This window comes from Oreochromis aureus, linkage group 13, assembly GCF_013358895.1.
Source record: "Oreochromis aureus strain Israel breed Guangdong linkage group 13, ZZ_aureus, whole genome shotgun sequence".
Classification (NCBI taxonomy): Eukaryota; Metazoa; Chordata; class Actinopteri; order Cichliformes; family Cichlidae; genus Oreochromis; species Oreochromis aureus.
In genome coordinates this window covers 7,365,691-7,384,653 of record NC_052954.1, presented here as the reverse complement: position 1 = coordinate 7,384,653, position 18,963 = coordinate 7,365,691, and the positions used below count along the sequence as shown (strand labels likewise).

Genomic DNA, 18,963 nt, shown 5'->3' with positions numbered 1-18,963 from the left:
AACAGTTTTAACTGGATATGTGGAACCTGTCAGCAGACGCTGGCTTATTTCCACATCCAGCCTTTGGTTCCACTTCTAGTTAAAAGTTATTTTTAGTGGCTTAAATGAAGTTTGTGAAGCTCGGCATCTGGGACGAAGAAGAAGACGTATGATAACTTCCCCCTTTCTCTGAAATATGGCTTGGAGTTTGTGATATGGATGCTCTGTGCATTAAACCATCCCAGGAGTTTATTTTTCTCCATTATCTTTAAACAAAAAAGAAGAAGAAGATGGATTTTAAGAACGTTTTCCACATTTCAAGGAATTATATTTATTAAGAAGATAAAAGGAAGTGCAACTGCAAATAAAACACACAGACAGGCTTGGGGTTTTTTTCTGGAGGGGTTTGTGGCTGGGTTGTCTGGAACAGGAAACATGTGAGCTCTGAAGAGGCTTGGCAGATGTGCATGCACAAATACACACACACACACACACACACACACATAATGCAGGCAGGATGGAAGCTCTTCCTGGACACACAGGATTTGGCCCTGGCAGACGGCATGTCACAAGGAATCAAATTATATATTAATACGCTGAGAACCCAGAACAAGGCGAGGGACTTTCTCAAGGAAAAGTTGGTTCAGACGATCATGCAGGCCTTGCTTATACAGTGAGCCAATTCAATCACTCTACATTGTCTGTTACACTTTCCTGGCAGGGATCCCGGTCCCAGGCAGGACTACGATCTGCTGTATCACACACATGTAGAGTCCAGCGTTTGAACTTTTGATTTATTGGTTCTTGGGAATCGCACGTATGGCTCAGGCCAAATGGCATCTTATAACATTACACAAGGAGAGGGCCTGCTTAGAATGTACTCTTAATGTAAAAGTGTAGTCTAATAGGGGCTCTTGCATAAGCTACTTAACACGTACAGCCAGTGGACATGTATATACGGCGCACACGCACAAGCAAATAGCATTGTTCAACAAATATAGCGCGTGATGAATTGCCGTCTCGTTGGAGCGCTGATAAAAAGCCAGCTGCTGCACTCCAACTATGTGAGCTGTCTTCTTGCTGCCCTGTCATGACTCAGTGCTGAGTGGGACATTAGTGGGTCTCTTCCTGGTATCAGGGCCATTCCTCTACACTGGGCCTGGACTCAGTTTAGCATCATGGGAATTTCTGAGAGCAGCTGGGGGTCCCGGGAGGTTATGCTGGAGTTCAGCTGAGTTAATCCAGCTGACGGGGTGCTCTTTCAGTCGGGAGACAGTGAACCGAAGGCTGGAGGTGACCACGGAGGGGTTGGGTTTATGGAGGATCCCCAGTCCCCCACCCCCCAACAGGTATCGCATAAATCCATATGAAAAAATGTTTATAATTCATGTTCAGTCTTTGTCTCAACCTGACATAACAGTGCCGCCTGGTGGTCACATAGAGCAAAGCTTTTCACCTCTTTTGTTTTTATTCCACATGTTCAACTTTCATTCTGTATATTTATTTCATATATCTTCAGCTTTTTTTGCATATACATTTTTCTATATTTTCAGCTTTTTATTAGATCTTTTTGCATATATTCACATTTTTATTCCACATGTTCATCCTTCATTCAACATATTTAAAGTTTGGATTTTACATTATTTCCCAGATTTGGGTCTATATATTCATCTTTCACATATTTTCAGTTTTCTTCCCATAAATTCAGGTTTTTTTTGTATATATTGATATTTCATTCCAAATATTAAAATTTCATTCTGTGTATTTAAAGTTTTGATTTTTATATCTTCAACTTTTTTGCTAAAGACTTAATGGCTTTTCATGTATTCAGGTTGTTATCCCAAATACTCAACTTTTATCCCATATGTTCATGTTCTTTTGCATATGTTGACAATTTTATCCATATATTCGAGTTTTTATTTTATATCATCTCTATATATGATACATTTCTTGCCACTTTCTACTGAAATTTGCATTCTTTACGTTCAACTTTCTTTGCATATATTCAAGTCTTTGCAATGGTGCACTGCAAAACTGTAGATGAGCAGTCCCGTGATGGTACAGGGAACCAAATCAGTGGGTCTGAAAAGAATTCATCTGATGACCTGAACTTGAAACGCATGAAGCTACTAAAACACAACTGATTAGTTTCTGTGCTGGACCAGCAGAAACATATGGTGCCTTTCACTCAACCGGCCCACCAACACAGGTGAAGGTAAAACAGATGGGTGGGACATGTGACTTTAAGTTTAGCTGTGTCTGTGTGAGGAGGGATCAGAAGTGAAGCGATGGCCCAGGTGAAGGTAGCGGGCGACAGTGTGAGGATCCACCAGGACAGCACGGATCTTTACTCCGACATGGCTACTGTCAGCTCCAGTGCAGGTGAGTCAAATAACAACCTAATGACCCTGTTCTTGTGTTCTTCCACAGCATCTACATTAAATTACTTCTAATTTTATTGACACACGAGTTGCACATTGTATATTTTCAGCTTTGTTATAAAGAGTTAGCAAAACCACTTTATGTAAAGAAGTGGTGTTATGTTAATTGCCTTTATTATACTGTCATCCTGCTGATTTGGTTTACTTTGCAACCTCTGGATTACCTTCTTAGCTTTTAAGGCGGTATTTTCTATGTTTACCGTTGATAGATTATTTAATCAGCTGCGATGCTTTGTTAGTCTCGTACTCTTTAATAAACAGAGTATAGCAGTGTTGGAAAGTGATGAACACACAATATAAAAGTTTAAAGCTTTGGAAAAATAAACTGTTATATAAAACCTCCCTACTTTCAGCTTCTCTGATTTTCACAGCGGGGCAGCTCTGCATGTTTGATTTGGCAGATTTTTTCCCCCGCTGGTTGCCCTTCCTGACACAATCCCTCAACCCCCCCGCAAGTTACCAAGTTTGCTCATGTAATCATAATAATTGCCTCTGCCATTCGACATCCAGCTGTTTTATAATGTCATCTGATACCAGCAGACCAAGTCGACTCATTTTAAGGAGATGAGTCCCTTTGCTGGTGATTGTGGTAATAATCTTGGACAAATCCTCCAGTTTCTGGTGTCTGTTTCTCACGAGCTTGTGTTTGCCAGCTAAAGCTCTCTGGCTCTCAGGTTGCCTGATGGCAGTGGGAACCAGAAAGTCGGGTAATCCCTCCTTTTTTTGAGACAGTCATTGGTGAATTGCTGCTTTTTCAGTTAAGGCCGCATTTTTTGTGTCATGTTGAGGAAGTGAAGAAATAAGAGCTGGGGAATTTCTCCCTAAAAAAGGATCCACGCAACCCCTTTCCCTTTCCTTTCTCACTCCTGAAAACAGATATAGGAGATTCGGTGAGGAAAGGGACATTGTGCGAGACCTCCGTGGCTGTAGGCTTCAATAGACGAAGCAGAGCATACCCCTCCCCAGCCAGGAGACGCCACCGCACCACCTTCAGCCACAAACAGCTGGAGCAGCTGGAAGTGGCGTTTGGACAAAATCAGTATCCTGACATCTACTACAGAGAGGAGCTGGCTCGAATCACTAAACTCAATGAGGCTCGCATACAGGTGGGACGGTCTTCACATTAGATTTCTCTGACAACTGTGGCTTCTTAGGAGTTGGGGTGTGCAACTTAAAGTTCAAAACAGAAACAGGACAGGGTGTTTTAGGCACAAATGACCCTCTCTTTGTCGTAACAGTGAAGAAAAGCACACCTCCAGTTAATAACATTAAGATTTGCTCTGCTTCAGTGGTAATAGTGCCCCAGCAGTAAGCCAATGAAATCTGTTCTAGCAGCCTGAACCTGCAGCAGTGCATAGACGTCAGTCATTTCCCACAGTGACCTGTTACTGTTAAACACCTCTGATTATGAATTATTATTACTAGCAAACCCTTTGTCTTGGCTTTGGTGTTGGGTCAATAAACAATAACTGTCAAAAAAGTACTTTTTCCTACTTTTGATCAATAAAAATGTGGCACATATTACTGTCATGGTCCTGGGCCACGTTGGCCCAGTATTCTTAGTTTTCATGTATTTTGTTCCTTATTTAGGCCATGCTTCCTGAGTTGCTCTGTTACGTTGTTTCCTTATGTGTTTTTCCCCTTGTGACTCTTACCCCCTGTGTGCCCCTCTGTGTATCTGTGAGCCCTCGTCTCTCCTTGTGTTTTATTCCATGTTTTACCCAGCCCGTTATGTCTGTGCTCTCCCCGTGCTCTCTCTCCTCCTGTCTGAACCTCTGTACTTCCTGTTTTACTTTGACAGTCTCCCGTCAGTGTTGCGTTCACTCCTGCCCTGTCTCGTTATGATTATCAGTGTCACCTGTGTTCCCCGTGTGCTCCCACTTCCCTCGTTAACCCTCTGTGTATTTATGTCTGCCTCTCCCTCAGTTCTGTGTCGCGTTCTCCCTCATAGCTGTGTGATTCTCCCTGTGGCTCCTTGTGCTTTAGTTTTCCCAGTTTAGTTTTGTATTGTTTATTGTGTCCCCCTATACCAGCAATAAAGCTGTGTTTTTGAGTTTATTCCTGCCTCCGCGAGCTTGCGTTTGGGTCCACTTCCTGCCTGCCACACAGCCGAATCATGACAATTTCGAGCTTATCTTATTACTGCATATCATTTATTATGTCAGCACAGCGTTCTATTCTCACACTCAGTGTATACTGATATTGATTTTGATAACCTGATCAATAATCAGCGGCCGCTCAGCTACAAAATGTGACAAAAAAACATGTGCGCTGACCGTTAAAATATGCAGTGTAACAAATATGCACAAACTAAACGAGCGTCGAATGCACACTAAACATCAATGACCGCACGGCATGTGCAGTCGTAAGGTTGCTGTTTGGTGCTCAGTTGAACTGTCAAATGTACAAATATATATGATTGTGGGATTTGTATAAAATATTTGCAGATATTTGGGCTCCCAGTGCCCTATGCAGTGTTTACGCAAAGTTTCATTAACTCTGGCCCATCAAGATAGAGAACATGGGAACATACAAACATACGTACATATGCAATCATTATTGTCAAATGACATAATTTAAGAACTCAAAACTGCTAATAAAACAGTTCAACAAAAGAGCTGGTCTACATCTGCAAGCCACTTTGCAACCCACCTTCTCTTTAGCTCCTTTTGCTCTGTATCTCACTAAATCAGTAACAAATCACTGATACCTTTTGCTTTGGGAGGACCTGGGACAGTTACAAATATAAGGGACCCTGACCTCTGTGGCATATCATTGTTGGCTGAATGCTTCAGATTTTTGTCCCAAAGTTGTATTGCAGGAATGCTGCTTGCAAAATAATGATCAATGATCCTGATTTGGTGCAGTCTAGTTCACTGGTGGCCCTATTTGTTGCTGAACTCACCATGCTTTGTATTTAAAAGCCTCGACTAACCCATCTTTGTCTCAGCAGGTGTGGTTTCAGAACAGGAGAGCCAAACAGCGTAAGCAGGAGAGGGCCTCGCAGAAGGTTCTCCCAGTGGGCGTGATGCCAGGCCACAGGGCGCTTCTGGGAGGCGTGCACATCCAGCCGTCCGGCATGGCTCGGCAGTACTACCCCCAGCCCCTGCCCCACATCCCTCGCCTCTCTCCCATGTTGCCCTCAGGGGCATACAGCCGCCACCCGCCGCCAGGTAGCCAGTGCCCATGTCCCGGCGCCTCCACTCAGCCAACCTCCCAGCGGCAGCATGATGACTGGTACGGCTCACTGAGGAGCAACCTCACCTCGCCCATGTTCTCGCTCACCTCCATGCCGCCTCTGGATCCCACCTCTCACTGGAGCTAAGAAGCACCAGATGTTTCCACACAGAATACTAAGAAAGCCTCTTTTTCATCTTCACAGTTACACACATCCTGTTTGCTCTCTCACTGCTGCATTTTCAAGCTAGTCTGTAAAATAAAATTTATCTTCTTAGCCACACCCGAGCTTCCCCAGTCCCTTGGCTGGAAACGACTGATGTCTATTGGATTTGTAGAAATGCATTAAAAGGTTCTTTGAACATTAAGGATACTTTTTTTTACTTTGCAAAAAAAGGTTAGCTCAAGGAGCACACACTAGAATTTGTTTTTAATTTTCTAAACCTTTCAGCTTCATTGATGGCTTTCATAGTTCCCTAATACACCTACTGGTAACATTATTACAACCTAAAGTTGGGACCTTAAATGAAATGTAAATAAAAACAGAATGCAATGATTTTCAAATCCCTGTTTGAATTTGACAAATTCAGGTAATCTGGCTTCTTCCCACAGTTTAAATACAGTTAGTGGGGTTAGGTGAGTCTAAGTTACCCATAGGTGTAAATGGTTGTCTGTCTCTCTGTGTTGGCCTTGTGATAGACTGGTGATTTGTCCTGCTTCTCACCCTGTGACAGCTGGGATAAGTGGAAGAGGATGGATGGAGTTTAAAACTACACTGAATGCAACAATGATGGTTCATGAGATTTGCGAATCAATGGATTCTGTTTTTTTCCCACCTTTTTGGGAGGTGGGTTTCTACATCATTACATCTAAACAATTTCCATTATTAGCAAATACAGTACGTGTTAGTAGACCACAAACACACACTGGTTTTCATATCTTAGTGCATTGGTCTCAAACTCCAGTCCTCGAGGGCTGGTGTCCTGCAACTTTTCCATGTGTCCCTGTTGCAACACACATGAATACAATTCATTCATTCAAGACTCTATAGAACTTGCCTGCATGCTTAGGTGGCAATTCAGCCATTTGATTCATGTTACAGCAGCTCATGAGTGAATGAACATGGTGCAATAAAAGTACTTTTAGAAGTACATTTTTCACTTACATTTACAACACTTACATTGACCTAATTTTACTTAAGTAGAGTTAGGGGTTGCTACTAATTGTATTCAGGTGTGTTGCAACACATGGACACATGGAAAAGTTGCAGGACACCGTCCCTCGAGGACTGGAGTTTGAGACCCCTGTCTTAGTGAGAACATTTCATTGGCATAATGCTTTCCCTAGCCCAGGGGCTGGGCAACCTAAGGCCTCAAGGGCCGGTGTCCTGCAGGTTTTAGATGTGTCCTTGATCCAGCTGATTCAAATGGCTAAATTACCTCCATAACATGTCTTATAGTTCTCCAGAGGCCTGGTCATGAACTAATCATTTGATTCAGGTGTGCTGACCCAGGGTGAGATCTAAAGCCTGCAGGACACCGGCCCTTGAGGCCTGGAGTTGCCCACCCCTGCCCCAGCCGCTTACCCTAACCATCAAAAATGAATGCCTAACCCTAACCCTCAACCTAAACCTAACCATAACCTAACTGTAACACTAAAGCCACATTTTGAGCCTAAAAAATGTTTTCAAACTCGTGTGGACGGGCACTTTGTCCCCATAACTGACTGTTGGTCCCCACAAGTATAGTAACATGCCAATTTTCTGTCCTCACAAATGTCTAAACATGTACACACACACACACGCACACACACAAATCCTTAATAACCTTGTGTGAACTGGACTCCTCCACTTGCACTTCCTTTGGATTTTGTTCTGAGGCATTAGAAAATGATGGGAGCTGTGTCTTATCCACTAGTCTTTGTTTAAGGACAACGCAATAACAGAAAGGAAAATAAAGATCCAAAAAGTGCTTGCAGTGGTGGTAAGACGGTATCATGTGAAGCCAAAGCTCAGGAGTAACTTGTTCCTTTAGTCTATAAAGCTTGTACGCACTGTTCTCCAGCAAGATGTTGGTGTTAGAACACACTGCCCTCTGCAGCTTTGACATGAAATGTAATATTTATTCACGATATGAAGACGTGCTTGTTGTCCCCATAAAGGAGGTGGAGTTCCCGCAGTATGTCTATATAAATCGTTTTATGTCCTGATAAAATTAGAATTTTGTCCTACATAGAAACTGTGGACAGACCTTCTGGATCTGATAACTGAAGCCACTGCAAAACACTTTCAAGCTGCATTCTTTCTAGTGGTCAGCAGAGGGCGAACCCTCTGTTTGGAAGTCTGCCTTCTATTGTATCTGCTTTTCCCAAAAGTGACCAACAACAAATAACACAGACAGCACCACATGAAAAAAGTGTGCAGAATACAGTCTTCTTTTAATATTTCACATCACAGAGACAACACAGTCGCATCTGTTATGCTTTTTAAATATTTGCACTCAGACCAACCTGAATTGACCGAAGAGTTAATACTAGATGGCAAAAATATAGAGAAGTCATCAACGTGTGGCAAAAAAATAAAACTACTTCAGAAGAAATCACAGATGAATTGAACAGACCTAACCTGACATATTATACTCACGTCTGTTTTAAAGGCAGCTAAAGTCTGAAGCAAACGTGCTGTGTTCAAGTGCTTTCCTGAAAGCCCGTAAAACAGAGTCCGCTTTAAAAACTAACGGCGGTGTGTGTTTAGTCTAGCTTATCCAGTGATGAAGAATCTGCAACACGCCGCTGCTTTACATTCACTCTGCGAGGACAGGTGTGTGTCGAGCTCCTGCTGACTCGGCGATTATCATGTCGGCTCATTTTTTTGTAGTTTTAATAATCACCGAGACGACAGTGAGAAGGTGTCACAACTGAAACACAGACAGTATTTCTGCTACTGTAACCTGCAGCCTTGGGCTTCACATCAAACATAGTGACTGTGCACGTGATCAAGTCAAGGTCACTTTCTGTTGTCATGGGAACCATTCTCACACAAACAGCAAATTAAACAGATTGACAGGAGGAACCATTTGGCCCGCTGTGTTCAGCATGAGTGTGCTTGTAAATGAGTGTGTCCATCTGAAGCAGAACTACTTCACATAAATGTCACATAAATACACTTTTACAGTGTTGGATGTTCTTCGCTGTATATTAAAGTATATTAATATTACGTTAAAGTAAAGCTCAGGTTTCACATTGATCTAAACGCTTCATTTACCTTTTTTATTTTCAGTATGTCGATGAGAGCAGATATCCTTAATGTGGTCTGTGCAGTGGCCAATCAAAGTTCAATAAGGCATATTTTGAACTCTGAATAACACAAAGCCACTCTCTAGAGTCCCAGAATAAAAATATAGAACTGGAAATGAGTAGAACAGTTCCCCTTTAATGTGAGAACACTCTATTTACAGACTGTTGTGCTGCCAGAGAGAATCAAAGTGTAGCACCACTAAAAGAAAACACTCTACCCAAGCTTTTGTACATGTAAAGGATCAGTTCACCCAAAATCAAAGGCAGCTTTGCTTAGAGTGCAGTATTCAGAATACAGTGAAGTCCAAGCTTCACTGTGGAAACCGGAAGTTACAGGCGGTTAACCAGGCCTCAGTTAACCACCTGCTTGTTGTACCATAATCACTTCCTGTTCCTTTGTTTATTTATTATTTTTACACATTAAAAAAACGTCTTGAGGAAAAGCAAAAGTATAAAGAAGTTTAAAAGAAGGGAATAAAGAACCAATACTGTTTTACCTGTCAACTGATACCAATCCACACACTCAGAGTACTGCTCCTTCAATCGTTCGGGGCTGTGTGTGAATGAGGCCACCTTAAAACTCCCCAGCTGCACATATGCAGCTCCAAAAACAGGGGATTCAGATCTGAAAGTATACTGCTAAGGGTTAACTGGAAAAATACCAATTTAGGTGAACTGACCCTTCAAAATGGCATCTACACACACACACACACACACACACACACACACACACACACACACACAAAGTCCTACTGAAGTGGAAGCATCCACCATCCTGTGTTCCACCCTTTTTGTCGTTTATCAGATTACTGCTGATTCAGCTTGGAAAAATCATCCGTCAGAAGTTTCGTGAATGAACGATACTCCTGACCGATAATCTGTAAGAAAGAAAACAAAGACGGTCTTCTAAAAAGTGGTGCGGCTTCTCCGTTTTGGCTCCAGGTACGCTCACCCTCCGCCCTCTCTGCTGATTCCTTGCTGTCGTCGTGGACGGGAAGCAACAGAAAGACGCTCTACTCCAGCGATTTGGCGAACTCTGCGTAATCTATGTAGCCGTCATTGTTTTTGTCATCGTCCCTCAGAACGTCATCGATGAGAGCAATGAGTTCCTCCTCTTTCATTGGCTGGCTGTTCTCTCCTCTCTCCTAAACAGAGATGAGCAGAGCAGCAAAAACGATTGGACCTTTTTGTGCGCATGTATCGCGTGGTGAAAATGTGTCACAACAACATTTTTAATCACAGCGACAGAAATGTGTAAAGGAGCAGAAAACGTCTCAGCTAACAAAAATGTTTTTGATCGCTCTGGTGTCACGTTGCAAGAACTCCTTGTTTCCTTAAGAGCTGATGGATCCGCATTGTCACCGATTTTGTCCCAGACACAGTGTCAATAAAAGATTCAGAGAAGTCTCGGCGCACAAGGGACAAGGCCAAAAATCTGTACTGATTAGCTGTGACCTTTGAACTCTCAGTGTGTACTGCATTAAAAACAGACACAGAAAAGCTTGCTGCCTCCTCTGAGTCTATTTAAGTTGCAATTTAAATCTCTCCCTTTTTAATTATTAGTGTTTCTGTCAGCACACGGGTCAGACACCAGCATCCATGGTGGTGTCTGTGAAGGCCTTATTTGTGCAAGACAATTCCTAACAGCATGACTCCCATATAAAGAAGTCCTGGAGCTTAAAGGCCGCCTGCAGTACTGACCTGTCACCCACTGAAACATCTGGTGCGGTATGAAACAAAAAAAAAAAAAAAAAGATAAGAAGAGACCCTGAACTGCAGACATGCTGATATTCTATATCAAAAAAAAAACAAAAAACAACCAATTTCTCAGTCCCATCTGCACAATAAGAAGGGTATGAGAAAGTGGGAAAGTAACCGTTATGTATCCTTTTAATGCCAACTACGACAAAAAAACGTGCTCACACATGAATTCTCACCTCTCTGTGTACATGTGAGATTGCTGTGGCAAGCTCCAGCCCATCCAGCAGGTTGTTCCCATCATAATCGTGCATTTTGAAATAGTGCAGCTGGAGCTCCTGGGGCGTCATGTCTTTCTCTGGTTTGTCTATGACGCCCTCTAAATGCTCCATGATGTGGCTGCCACCAGAGGAACAACAAACAAACACAGCTACTGATTAGACAGAACCCAAAGTTCACCTCGTCCTGAGTCGTGTATCTGCACAGCCATGTCACTCACTCTTTGTCTTGCACCATGTTTCTGTCCAGGCGATGTTGGCTGGCTGCACTTTCTACGATCTGCTGCTGATGGTGGTGGTCTGGATTCATCTGAGCGGGAACGCACAGAAAACAGCAGGACAACAAGAGGAGCAGACCCCCCCACTGCACACTACACCTGCTGCTCCTCATTCTGCTGCGGAAAGGCAAAGGCAGACAGTCAGCAAGTTCAGGAACACAGCTCTTGAAAATCTGTGTTGGACATCACCTTCTGCTCACTTACTACTCAAATGTCCTCAGTTTAGCACCTAACTTACATTCAACATACACATTTGAGTGTCCTTCTTCCGGATTCCCATGTTTATCTTGATCAAACTACATTCAAACCTGTTTTATAAGTTTGATATCTGGCTCTATAAGGCAACAGCAAGGTGCTACAAATCAGTACCATATGTTTATGGATCATTTTAACAAAAAACACCACAGACACACAGTGCATAATTACATGGACCGCACTAATAGGGATGTTTCTGCAGTAAGCTGTGAGATTACATTGCTATGCTAAGTCAGTTAAATAGCCGCATTAAAAGAGGAATGTATGACCGTTAGCTTGAGAGCTATTATAAGATAAATACAGCAACAACCTGCATTTCAGGGATACGCTGAAATAACAGAATTTCATGGGTCATGACTTAACTGGTAAAAAAAAAAATATATATATATATATATATACTTACGTTTAAATAATTTCAATCTTCACCTGTATCCGCGAACAATTGAGTAGTTGTGCGTAGTTTGCTGGCTTTAATGATCAATCTGAGCTTTCGCGGACTGAGCGGCTTTCCGTAGCTTCACTTTGACACGACAGCTCATTGTGATTGGCTGACTCTATCCGAGAGCGCTCAACTGGGGCAAGATGATTCCCTCTACGTATTCTGAATTTTTCGTCTTTCTCTGCTTAAACTAGTTAAAATTAGTTTTATGATTGTGTTGTAGGGTACAGTAAGATTCGAATAGGCTTGCTATACAGTAATAAGGCTCAAACTAAACCTTATAGAATATTCCGTATAGAATAATTTTATATATTTCTAGTACTTTCCGTTTTCACGAACTAGCGTTTTGATCATTTGACAGAATTTATGAATTCACGTGACAGACGTGCTGTTGAATCACCTTTAGCGGTAATAACTTGAAGGTTTTTGGTAAACTTTTAGTTTTTTGTATGACTTTACAAGTCGCTCTCATCATCGTGGAGGAATTTTGGTCCCAAAAAGTTGATTCTGTACATCTGGACGTAGCGTTTTCAGTGGGAGAAACGTTTCGTCACTCATCACTCAGTGACTTCTTCAATCTCAGCTGACTGCAGGTTTCCCCAACCTTATAAATAGTACATTTGCATAATGACTGAAACCAGCCTACTGAATGAACAAAGAGCTGTGAGGTCATTTCCTTGATCATTTCAACCTTTTGGGATTTACCTGGATGACTGAACATGCATCAAGAATTTGGTTCATTGGGCTTTGCTGGCATTCGTTCATGCACAGCTCTCTCAAGGTCCCAGCACAGCCTTTCAGTCAAGTTTCAATCTGGACTTTGATCCAAACCGTCACCATTGTGCGTGACACTATGAGGTGTTTGTGCTCTTATCCTGTGTTTGTTTTTGGCCAAACATCTCCAGTTTAGTCTTGTCTCTCTTAAGTTCCTCAGAAGCAGTAAGGATGTACTTTTTCCCCCCACAAGACTGTATGTATCAATGTTGTCTTCCCTAATAAAACATTACACGATAGATGGATTTAAAAAAAAAAAAAAACTCAGTAAAGATTTCCTGTCACAGAGGCAGGCATATTTTCTCTAATGTTGGGTGTTTTTCACATCTCAAATATGAATATGCTTAATGACAAGTTTATGGAACCAGTGAATCTTTTAAGCCAAACCTAATTATTCCCATCCCATACAGCATTTGTGATCTCAGCCAATAGAAGCACAGCGTCTATTCCTCTCCTGTTGTGCCATGTGCATGCAGGGGTCACCACGGGAGAAAGATCCACATTGTTTCATTTCCTGACACATCCTTTGCCAGCTAAGGACTGGTGTTGCGCCAAGAAAAAGGTGATTTTCAGTATTTAAACTCTTATAACTGACTTGTTGACCGATAACCCATCAAATAGGGTTATGTCAAGAATCATATAAAGTCATTTTAAGCCACAAGCAACTTTTCTTACCAGAAGGTAGAAGCTGCAATCAGTTTTTGGCAAAGTGAGTTTTATATAGTATTGCTTTATCCAGCTAAAAAGACACATCAACATTAAAAATGTATTTTCTAAAGAGTAATATGGCCAGGAGGGCAGCAGAAATTGCAACAGATATAATGTAATAGCTCTCAAGAGATATTTTAAGTGGCCAAAAAGCACTAGATTGAATATAATGTAATTAGAATAAAGCTGGATCATAAGGATACTAGCAAAACAGGTCATTTCTTTCCTTTCCATGTATAACCCCTTCATAAATCCTGTTGACGACAGTCTTTTTTACCAACATAAGAAAAGACATTACACATATAAAAAACATACTGTCTTTTTTGGCGCAACACCTCCTGAAGGAGTATACGCTAGCTTGTGACCCTCTGATGTTGGGCTTTTCTTTGTGTCTGTCTCTTCCTTGAATAGAACCAGCAAACTTCACATCAAATTTTGTGACCCACCAAACCATGGAGCCACTTTAGAATTTGGGGTTGGCGAAAATTCCCACCAGGGTTCAGAGAGGCCTGGAGAATCCAATGATACGTACCAGATATTTACATATGTAAAAGTATTCCTACCATAAAGGTATAAATATCCATGAACACACACATACACGCCTCCACTTAAAGAGCCCCACTGTTTTATGCTCATACGAAGCCTACGCCCGTGGTGGCGGACCTATCTTATCGGGTCACTTTGAGGTGAGACTTTCTCTACGTCAGCAGGGGGCGTGACCGGTCAGCCGTGAGGTCTGTCAGCGCAGCACGGTGTGGTGGACACAACAAGAGGGACGAGCGTCGTTTATGTCAAGCAAATGTCAACTTTCCAGAGAGAAAATGAAGCAGCTAAGTCTCTGTTCAGGAGGCTTGAGGTTTTATTTTAATGTCATAAAGTAGCTGATAGATCCTGAGTAGTCAGTGACCCTCCTTTCCCCTGTATGTGCACCCTGTGCTGTGGTTTCATGGGTAAATGCTCACTGTGTGATTCCCCCCAACGCCCCCTTAGTTGTATTTTACATCACATTCCGGAGCTTGAGCTTGATAAAGCGCAATTACACCTCACAGCGCAATAGCTGTCAGATGTACTGATCCTGCGTCAGTGAACCAAGGATTTACCAACAGATTTTGTTTTTCAGTCATTTATTAAATGAACACTATTAAAAAAACCCCAAAAAAACCACAGTATGTATCTGTACTGTATATCCTGCCTCGGCTGGGTTGCCCACTTTGCTGCAGCATTCTCTGCATTGCTGTTTCTTAAGCTCTACCTGATCCAGTTAAAGTGTTGACGGCAAGAGATTAGGGACATGGGTTTAAAGAGGACTTCCTTCCCTTCAAACAGCTACAGATCAAGCCCTCTCCAAATGCCACAATCATTTGAAGTTGAGAAGAAAAAAAAAAGCTTCAGACAGAAAAGCAGGAATGTGAATGTTATAATAAACACGAGCAATAATTCCCGCACTAACAGAGTGTGCAGGTTCTTGGGGCTTCCTACAGATATGTAATGTAAAAGCAATTAAACCCATGTTAACGCCTGCATGTATTTCTCTGGACTTTGCTGCTGTTGACTTTCTGTGCCCGTAATAACCCACACCCCACCCTCCACCCTCCACCAGCCTCCCTCCGCACTCAGTGATTACACATTTATTTCTCCTGGTCCTAGTCTGCAGTTACTCCCATCGTGACCGGGGAGTACAGTCACCACCGGGACAGAGCGGCGATGGCATCCCGGATCTCCTTCAGTCAGGCCCGGCTGGAAGCGGAGCTGGAGCGCTACCGGGCCGAGTGCCAGTGGGACAAGATGCCGGCGATAGTTGAGCAGATGCAGGCTGCGCGGATCCACGAAGACGGTGAGTTAATGGTGGTATGCACCTGGGGGTTTTTTTTAAGTTCAGGTGGCTGTTGTCACTTCCTGGCTGTTTTTTTAACCGTTCATTGATCAGTACACTGTAAAAAAAAAAAAAAAAAAAAAGTTTTTAAGTTTCGGGAAGTTGCTTCCACGGGGGAAGCGGTAAGAAGCCCTTCTCTCAAACAATTAAAAGTACTGAGGATTTGTAGTAATATCCACCAGCTTTAGTTCTAATAATTTGCACAAAACACTCACTCACTCACTGAGTGTTGATCAAGCATGGACATTTTTTGCAGTGTTTTTTGCGCACAGGTTGGACCTTGATCTCTCAACACTGGCTTCCCCTTGTTGAAGTTTTTCTAAGCAAATCTATTCAATCGTTGATATTACAGCAATACATTTCCTATGTGTCCCAGTGTGATGTGCAGAGAGGGTCACACAGGGCAGTAGGATGGCCTCAATGAAAGTTTACAGTAGACACACTGAAAGGGTATATAAATAATTAAAGGAACTGAGTGGCCTTCTGCGTGCAAGATGAGCAGTATTGCCTGCATGCAAAACAAAATTTTTCCAACAGGTTATTAACTGCCTGCCTCTACCCTTGAAATCACTTGACATTGTACACGTGCACAAAGAAATGCAAACATGCATATTGTTTCTGTGCCTCATAAAGCATTCATTTGGTAGATCACTAATGCACCTGCCTCCAACCCTCACCTTAGCAGAGTAAATATGGGCTGAGGTTCTGGCTGATAGTGCAGACCAGCAGTTTCTCCTTGCCTGCACACGCGCTCATGTGTTAAATTAATGTGGTATTGCTGTGAGCATGCATGACTCACACTGTAGCTGATCTGTCAGGGACTGTGTGTGGAAAGGTTTTTCTTTTTAGATTAGAGATAGAGGAACTTTGTTTCAAGTAAAGCAATAAGCTGTTAAACTTCCAACCAACTGTAAAACTGTAAAAAAGCAGTAATAGGTGGTGTACTCTGCGTTCAAGTTTCAAATGTTTTTCTTTGAGGAACTTGCTGTAGGTGATGTTGTGTGGAAGATGTAACAGTCTGATTTTATCTCACTCAAACAGAAAGGACAGATGGGGTAATGCACTACTTAAAAACAGCAGATATCTTTTAGGATAGCTACTTGGATAAGGTATATAAGGAAGACGGAGATTTGGAGCTTTTAGTAAAATACGGGAAGTACAGTATATTCTACTGTGTAAGGAATGTATCTATTTATTTATCTTTATTGGTGAATAAAAAAAAATTATGTGACCATTAATTTTCTTCCTCACAGGTATCACACGTATCCTTAAAGCTACTTTTTGTAAAAACCGTTTGTAAAACATAATAAAAGCTTTCACCACAAGGTGTCTCCATTTTACCAGAAAGTTGTAGTGTAGCATTATATTCATCTGTGTACATCTGAAATTATTGCATATTAGAGCATTGAAATGTTGCTTCTAACTAATCTAATGTTTCAGTCTCAATTTAAAAATTTCTTTCTTAATCAAAAAAAAAAAAAATCTGTGTTCTTCAACTACTAAAACAGGCCTCATAGTAACACAGTGTCTGTAGAAATGTTGAGCTAGCACTAGCTTGAACAATGCTGGAATGAGTCATGTTAGACTCAGGGCAGACTGGACATTTTACTAACTTGACGCAAAATCTTTTACTTCAAAGTGGCATTATGCAAGAGTAAAGCCATCTTTATTTCAATTAATATTACTGCAACACGTCTTGGACAGCATAGCCGTTTTCTCTTAACATTGCGTTGACTGGTTTAGTTAATTACAGAAGGTTTTAAAATGTTTTCAGTCAGCGGTTTTTACAACATACCTTTTTGCTTCTCAACAAAGGCACTGCAGCCAGTGCACTTCTTCCCTTGTAACATGTCTCTATGTCATGTCTGTATATTGTGCAGAAGATATCCAGTACTTTTGGTAAATGGTCTTTAAAACCAGCAATCTCATTTTGTGGGCACATGGGGGCAGCAGAAATAAAACTTTTGGCAGGTGGGCGTAGCTACCTTTGGACATGGTCATGGACGTGAGGCTTCTGAAGTTTTGTTTTGAATCCTCAATATTAGCATTTTCACCATTACAGTTTGGTTTAAAAATTCTGGATGTGATGAGGAAAGGGATGTTGGATCTTGTAAACTAAGCTGGAAAGTCTGTACTCAGGTCAAATTAGAAAGCTGTTTACCCACAGAGGTTTAGCTTAGAGGAACATAAGTTGTTTTGCAAAACAGGTGGCCTTCAGACATAGCAGAGTGGAAGGCACTTTTGACAGCTAACATCTTAGCAAACATTTAGAGTGGTGTTTCTGTCCACCTTAATGTTAGTGTAGTGTGTGTTGTCTGTTTAGTCCGTTTTGGTCTGCACTGACTTCTAAAGTGGTTATCTGGCTGCTAAGCAACCAAATGCTCTACCACTTTAACTAACTAGCTAGCTAGTTGCTATACTTTATCTGCTTTAAGTCACTCTTAGCGTATTATTAGCATATCTAGCTAACCATTAGCTAACCAGTAGTGGTTGAAAATTTGCACCTACCTCCACTTTAAAATGAAAGAAACAGGTTACTAAAACACAATGAACAATGAACAAAGTAATTTAGTTTGAAAATATATTTAGAGCAACTTCAATGTTTCAAACAATCTTGAATGAGCTTCTTTTTTTTAGAAAAAAAAAGGAAAAAAGAAAAGAAAAACAACAATGAATGCTAGCTCCCAGAGGGAGATGTCTGACAGGGACAAAGTGGGGACAGAACAGGCCAAATCAATGCTGTGAGTTTTTCATAAAAGAACGAGCAATGGGTTGAAAACATCCGGGAATTAGAACTAAAAAAGCAAACTCTCTTTGTGTTTATCAGTATGAGTGACCTCTTTCATAAAGAGATCCATGTGCTACTATGAAAATATTGAAACCAGCATTATTACTTACACTTCAAACAAAATAAAGCTCATCAGTAATAGCAAGAAACGCTTTGATCCTATTCACAGGAGGTTCAAATGTTTATTGAAATCCAAGGAAATTGCTGACTAAAGGGGAGGTGATTAGTAGGAAATGATAAGGCTGCTCCTAAAATGAAAAAAGAGAAAATCAGATAATCAGAGCAATGATGATATTCAAGAGAACTGAGTGTGAGCAAACTCCAGAGTAAATTTGATCTTTCTACTTGATAAGTCTTGAAGTGAAACCAGAATGTTTTTGTTTTTTATCTCAGTCCTTTGTGACGTTACTACAACACTGATTCTTGCCAAAGTCTAGGCTCCAACTTGACGGTGCAGTTCTTACATTGCTCTTGATGTGGCCACGGGCTGAGACACGTCCTGGTGTTTAGCCCCCACCTTCCCCTCGCAGATATCTTCAGCCTTGACTGTGCTGATAAACCAAACTTGCAAATATGTCAAGTATATCGGGGCATAAACACTGCACGCAGAGCTGGCAGTGGTAAACACATATGCACAGTGAAAAAGCCAAACAGGAAAGCTTTAATCAAGTGTGTGTGTGTACACAGACACTGAGGTTTACTACTGGACTGTAACTGAGTGCAAGGCTCCATCTGAAGCGGGTTGTTTTACTACACATGTAAACTTTAATTCACTGTAGGTGGATGCAAAGTTCATCTGCTGATGCCGAGGTTAAAGTTCTTTAGGAAAAATATTAGGAGAAATGGAAACTGTAGCTTCTAAACAGACTTAAGGACTCAGGCATGTTTGAACTGCTGTCCCTGGGAATTGCTGTTTTGAATGGACTGAGGGAGGTTTGCTTTGGCTACAGAAACAAATGACCTGTGACCTTTAGCTCAGAC

At 41.6% G+C, this 18,963-nt stretch overlaps 3 protein-coding genes across 4 annotated transcripts in view; 2 read left to right on the top strand and 1 right to left on the bottom strand.

The window, feature by feature from the left end:
- Nucleotides 1-2,162: 2,162 nt before the first annotated feature.
- prop1 (PROP paired-like homeobox 1) lies at nt 2,163-5,943 on the top strand. Its single transcript, XM_031741135.2, has 3 exons — nt 2,163-2,361; nt 3,297-3,526; nt 5,374-5,943. Exons 1-3 carry the CDS (start codon nt 2,268-2,270, stop codon nt 5,743-5,745), a joined length of 696 nt encoding a protein of 231 aa, XP_031596995.1. The 5' UTR covers nt 2,163-2,267; the 3' UTR covers nt 5,746-5,943.
- Nucleotides 5,944-8,007: 2,064 nt separating this feature from the next.
- On the bottom strand, nt 8,008-11,927 carry mcfd2 (multiple coagulation factor deficiency 2, ER cargo receptor complex subunit). Of its 2 annotated transcripts, none has more exons than XM_031741124.2 (4): nt 11,804-11,927; nt 11,089-11,262; nt 10,829-10,988; nt 8,008-10,036 (listed from the first exon to the last, which is right to left on the bottom strand). In XM_031741124.2, the coding sequence occupies exons 2-4, from the start codon at nt 11,256-11,258 to the stop codon at nt 9,905-9,907; spliced, it is 462 nt and encodes a 153-aa protein (XP_031596984.1). In that variant the 5' UTR covers nt 11,259-11,262; nt 11,804-11,927; the 3' UTR covers nt 8,008-9,904. The 2 variants fall into 2 exon arrangements, with proteins under 2 accessions (XP_031596984.1, XP_031596985.1); XM_031741125.2 differs by having other exon boundaries at nt 11,089-11,259; nt 11,804-11,921.
- Nucleotides 11,928-14,517: 2,590 nt separating this feature from the next.
- ttc7a (tetratricopeptide repeat domain 7A) overlaps nt 14,518-18,963 on the top strand; it is a 63,531-nt gene continuing 59,085 nt past the window's right edge. The window contains exon 1 of the mRNA XM_031741122.2: nt 14,518-15,155. Within this exon, the coding sequence (XP_031596982.1) occupies nt 15,026-15,155 (130 nt within the window). The 5' untranslated portion in view covers nt 14,518-15,025. The remainder of the gene's footprint in view (nt 15,156-18,963) is intronic.